This window comes from Solanum lycopersicum, chromosome 7 (genome assembly GCF_036512215.1).
Source record: "Solanum lycopersicum chromosome 7, SLM_r2.1".
NCBI classification, from domain to species: domain Eukaryota; kingdom Viridiplantae; phylum Streptophyta; class Magnoliopsida; order Solanales; family Solanaceae; genus Solanum; species Solanum lycopersicum.
The window spans coordinates 6,605,748-6,611,077 of NC_090806.1; the positions used below are offsets into that span (position 1 = coordinate 6,605,748).

At 35.4% G+C, this 5,330-nt stretch overlaps 1 protein-coding gene across 1 annotated transcript; it reads right to left on the reverse strand.

Moving 5' to 3' along the window:
• Nucleotides 1–1,883: 1,883 nt before the first annotated feature.
• On the reverse strand, nucleotides 1,884–4,560 carry LOC138337196 (uncharacterized). Its single transcript, XM_069286828.1, has 5 exons — nucleotides 4,501–4,560; nucleotides 4,350–4,419; nucleotides 3,494–4,302; nucleotides 3,031–3,153; nucleotides 1,884–2,567 (listed from the first exon to the last, which is right to left on the reverse strand). Exons 1-5 carry the CDS (start codon nucleotides 4,558–4,560, stop codon nucleotides 1,884–1,886), a joined length of 1,746 nt encoding a protein of 581 aa, XP_069142929.1.
• Between the last annotated feature and the right edge of the window lie 770 nt (nucleotides 4,561–5,330).

Genomic DNA, 5,330 nt, shown 5'->3' on the forward strand with positions numbered 1-5,330 from the left:
GTGCAGCAATGTTAATCCTCAACCAACTCTAATCATTCCACTCACGCTTACAACATACACACACACTAACTAACTGAATCTGCAGCTAACTAACCATGTGCATACAAAGCTAACTAACCAACTGTATTAACAGAAAATAGGAAAACTAACAGCCTAACTGTATTAACTAACAATGGGAAAGTAAACACTCCCCCTCAAGCTGAAGGGTGCAATACGTTAAGCACACCTAGCTTGTCTAACAGATGAAGATGTTGAACCTGACTCAATCCTTTGGTTAATAGATCAGCAATTTGTTGATGTGTGTGTACATACTCTGTTTGAATCAATCCAGTCTTAACTTTGTCTGTAATAAAATGGCAATCTATTTCGATGTGCTTGGTTCTTTCATGGAACACAGGATTTGCAGCTAACTGAATAGCAGATTTGCTATCACTCCACACTGTGATTGGAATTTGTATTGACACATTGAGCTCATTGAACAACCCTATCAACCATGTCACTTCTGCTACTGCTGAAGCCATGCTTCTGTATTCAGCTTCAGCTGAACTTCTAGACACTGTCTGTTGTTTCTTGGACTTCCAAGACACTAAAGAATCTCCAAATTTTACTATGTAGCCTATTACTGACCTCCTAGTATTAGGACATGCAGCCCAGTCTGAATCACACCAACATGTTAATGTTGTAGCTGGCTGAGCCTTCAGCCATATGCCCTGACCAACTGTTCCTTTTAAGTATCTCACCACTCTGATAGTTGCTTCCCAATGGGACCTTTTTGGATGTTGCATAAACTGACTTAGTGTTTGCACAGCATAACTAATGTCAGGTCTTGTAATGGTAGCATACATTAATTTTCCCACTAATCTTTGATAGACTGAATTATCTATTAGCACATCATCTCCTTGTAGTCCAGCAGTTTGATTAAATTCTACTGATGTCAACCTCAAGTTAGTTTCTAATGGTGTATTCACAGGTTTTGCACCACTCAATCCTGTATCCGATATAAGCTCCAATATGTATTTCCTTTGATTCAAAATAACACCTATTCTGGACCTTAGCACCTCAATTCCTAAGAAATATTTGAGTTCTCCTAAATCTTAGAGTTTAAACTTCTGATGCAATACTTCTTTTGCTTCTCTGATTAATAAATCATTGTCACCAGTAATGAGTAAATCATCAACATAGATCAGTGCAATAACCATCCCCTCTGGCTTCTTCAAAGTGAACAATGAATAATCATAAGAACTTTGAATGAAGCCTGCAGATAACAAAGTGTTGGTCAATTTGATATTCCACTGTCTGGATGCTTGCTTAAGTCCATACAAGGATTTAAGCAATTTACAAACTTTGGTTGACCCTTGAGATTTGAAACCTTCAGGCATCTCCATATATACTTACTCATCCAAATCTCCTTGTAAAAAGGCATTGTCTACATCCATTTGGTAAAGAAACCATACTTTTGAAACTGCCACTGCAATCACACTTCTAACAGTCACCATTTTGGCAACTGGTGAGAATGTATCATGATAATCCAATCCTTCTTGTTGACTATAACCCTTAGCTACAAGTCTAGCTTTAAATCTTTCTATGTCTCCATCAGCTTTGTATTTGATTTTGTAGATACATTTAGAACCAACAGTATGTTTACCTAAAGGTAAATCAACTACCAACCATGTCTTGTTATCTTCAAGAGCTTTAACTTCTAAGTTCATGGACTTAATCCATTTTGGATCTTTACTGGCTTGGCCAAATGTTTGAGGTTCTACTGAATCTAAAAAGTTGGCTAGGTAGCTATGATATTTTGATGACATATGATCATAACTAAGATGATTTGCCAGGGGATACTTGCTATTCTGTCCAACAGCAGTAGTCATATAATCTTTCATCTAAATGGGAGGTTTGGTAAGTCTAGATGACTTTCTAGAAGACACTGAATCAATATTTGAGTCTTGGATTGACATCTCTTCATGTTGAGTATGCAATATCTCATCCGGAACATCACTCAAACTAGTAGAAATAGCATCATTCAAACTAGTAGAGATCTGTGTGTCTGTTTGTATACAATCATCAGGTGCTGTCTCTTCTGAATCATTTGCTTCTTCAAGGCTATCAGGTAATAGATCATTAACAGGTGCTTGTGAAGGTTTTGAAGTGGCAAAAGGAAAGATGTGTTCTTGAAATACCACATCTCTATTCACTAGAAACTTCTTAGTCTGTATATCCATTAACAAATAGCCCTTCTGAGTTTTTGAATATCCCATCATGATCACAGGATTTGCTCTTTCTGATAATTTATCATTTCTAGGAATAACAGAAGCATAATCAAGACAGCCTATAACTCTCAAATGGCTGATATTTGGAGACTTAGAAAACAGCCTCTCATATGGACTTTGATTATGAAGATTGGATGATGGTAGTCTGTTAATCAAATACACAGCTGCTTGAACACAAATTCCCCAGAATCTAAGTGGCATACAAGACTGAAATCTGATAGCTCTAACTACATTCAATATGTGTCTATGCTTCCTCTCCACTACACCATTTTGCTGTGGTGTGTGAGGACACCTACTCTGATGTATAATGCCTAGACTTGTAAACAATTATTTGCATTGAGAGTTGAAAAAACTCTGTTCCATTATCTGACCTTACAGTCTTGATTATACACCCAAACTGATTCTTTATCAATGTAAAGAAAGTCTTTATAGCTACTATAGTTTCAGATTTAAGCTGTAGTAAATGTACCCAAGTATATCTGCTCTAATCATCAACAATTGTAAGAAAATAATATTTCTTATCAAATGTGGGAACCTTATATGGTCCCCAATGATACATGTGAACAAGTTCAAAGCATTTAGAGGTTTTTGATACACTAATAGGGAATGACAATCTAGTTTGCTTAGCTAATGGACATACTGAGCAACTGGTAAGTAAATCACTGTCTTTATTATTATGTAATATGTCTAAACAATGTAATACTTGGTTTGAAGGATGACCAAGCCTTCTATGCCACAATTCACAATCTTGTAGTGATACCTCTGCAACAATTTTCTGAGGACTTTGAGTTTCACATTTGCTCTTCATGCCAGAATCAGTTCTGAATATGTACAGGCTCCCTTCTTCCCTACCAATCCCTTTCACCCTGCCACTGTAAAGATCCTGAAATATACAGAATTCAGGGTAAAAGGAAACAAAACAAGATAGTTCCCTAGTTAACTGTGATACAGACAACAGGTTGAACTTGAACTCAGGTACACGCAGCACATTTGATCACTTCATTGTTAAACAAATGTGTATCTCCTATGTGTGTTATAGAGGCCTTGTCACCTGTAGGTAAGTTCACTTTGTCTTGGTGAGAACTAGATGTACATTTACTATTTTTTAGCAAATGTTCATTTGTTGTAATATGATGAGAAGCACCAGAGTCTACTATCCAACAATGAGAGGCAACATTAGTTGAAAAACAATTTGTCATACCTATCATGTTGGCCTGCTTTACTTCCCTCTTATCTTTCCCTAACATGTCCATTATTTTCTTATATTCTCCATCAGTGAATGCATGTCCTCTAGCCATAAACGCATTGTTTACTTCATGATGACTAGAAGAGGCCTCTCCAGAGTTCTCTTTGGATATATTGTTAGCTTCTTCAACAAGGTTATGGTTATTTCCTCCAGATGAAGAATGCATGTGGACTGACCTTGCATTATTAAAACCAAATCTTTTTCTGTGTTTCCAATCAGCTGGATAACCAATTAACCTGTAAAAATTCTCCTTAGTATGCCCAGTATATTGACAATGTTCACATCTTCTTCCTTTGTTATTCTGATTTCCTTGATTATAATTGTTCCCTCTGTTAACATTCATAGCCACTACATCAGATACCTTGTTAGCAATGGACATACAAGCTGTTTGTTGTTGCAGCTCATCCTCTATAATCATAGCATAAGCTTGATTAATGGTAGGAGTACCACCTTTTAGCAAAATTTTCCTCTTAGCCTGTTCATACGACTCATTCAACCCACTAAGAAACTGAATTAGTCTAAGCTGATACAGATGATCAGCATACTCTTTGGATTTTGGACAAGCACAACTAGGAGATGGCACAAGTGCATCAAATTCCCCCCACAAGTTCTTCAGTTTGGTGTAATATGATGAAATAGAATCAGTACCTTGTGAGAGTGTGTTGATCTCCCTGTACAATTGATAAATCCTCATTCGATTAACCTTGTCAAACCTCTCTTTCAAGTCTTGCCAAACTGTATAAGCACTAGTAGCATATACTATTCCACTTACGAGATCTTCACTAACTGAATTCATCAACCAAGATAGCACAATTGCATTACATGTTTCCCACTGTTCATATAACTCATCTTGATACAAAGATCTGCTTCAAGCTCCTGTAATGAATCCAATTTTTCTCTTCCCTGTCAAAGCAATTCTCATTGATCTACTCCATACTCCATAATTTTCAGGTCCTGTGAGTTTGATAGGAATCAAAATTGCACTTGAACATTTGATGGACCTATATAAAGAGGATCATTTGGATCAATTCTTCCAGCCACCATTGTTGTCTGTTGTTGTCTTCTTCACAACCTACACTCAGCCTACACTGTTCTGATCTAATCTCGCTCTGATACCACGATAAATTCTAGCAAGGAGTTCGAAATTACTCCATTGAAGCTTCTAGGAATAAGCTGAGTTTGAAGAAGAAGAAGAAGAGGAAGAAGAAGGAAGAAATTGTTATTCTTATTCATGAATATTACATGTGATCTGTATATATATATACAAATATAGTGCAACAATGTTAATCCTCTAACCAACTCTAATCATTTCACTCACGCTTACAACACACACACACTAACTAACTGAATCTGCAGCTAACTAACCATGTGCATACAAAGCTAACTAACCAACTGTATTAACAGAAAATAGGAAAACTAACAGCCTAATTGTATTAACTAACAATGGGAAAGTTAACAAATTGATAAATATACTTACATTAAAAAAAAAATTTCAATTTTAACCTTAATCTTTCTATATTAGTTTCGAAAATTATAAGCACGCTAAAATTATTATTTAAATAACCTCAACAATACTTACATAGATTAAAAATTTCAAACTAGCGTGTGATCTACTCTGTTTGTTCACTTTTAGTAAATGTGAAAATAAAAATTTATTTAATAATATAGATAACTAAATAAAGATAATTTAAAATGAACTATCAAAAAGAATAATTTCTAAAGTCATTATCCTTTTTTCTAATAGCAAACAACTTCTATTATTTTTAAGAGAACAAAACAAATCGCAATAAAATCTGTTATACAATATTTTTTTT

Bases quoted from the DNA above. Each gene is read 5' to 3' on its own strand.
- LOC138337196 (XM_069286828.1), bottom strand. From the start codon at position 4,560: ATGGTGGCTGGAAGAATTGATCCAAATGATCCTCTTTATATAGGTCCA. The intron at 4,420-4,500 runs GTGCAATTTTGA...TTGCTTTGACAG, and splicing joins TAGGTCCATCAAATGTTCAA to GGAAGAGAAAAATTGGATTC. The intron at 2,568-3,030 runs GTATCACTACAA...ATTATACATCAG, and splicing joins CTCAGAAAATTGTTGCAGAG to AGTAGGTGTCCTCACACACC.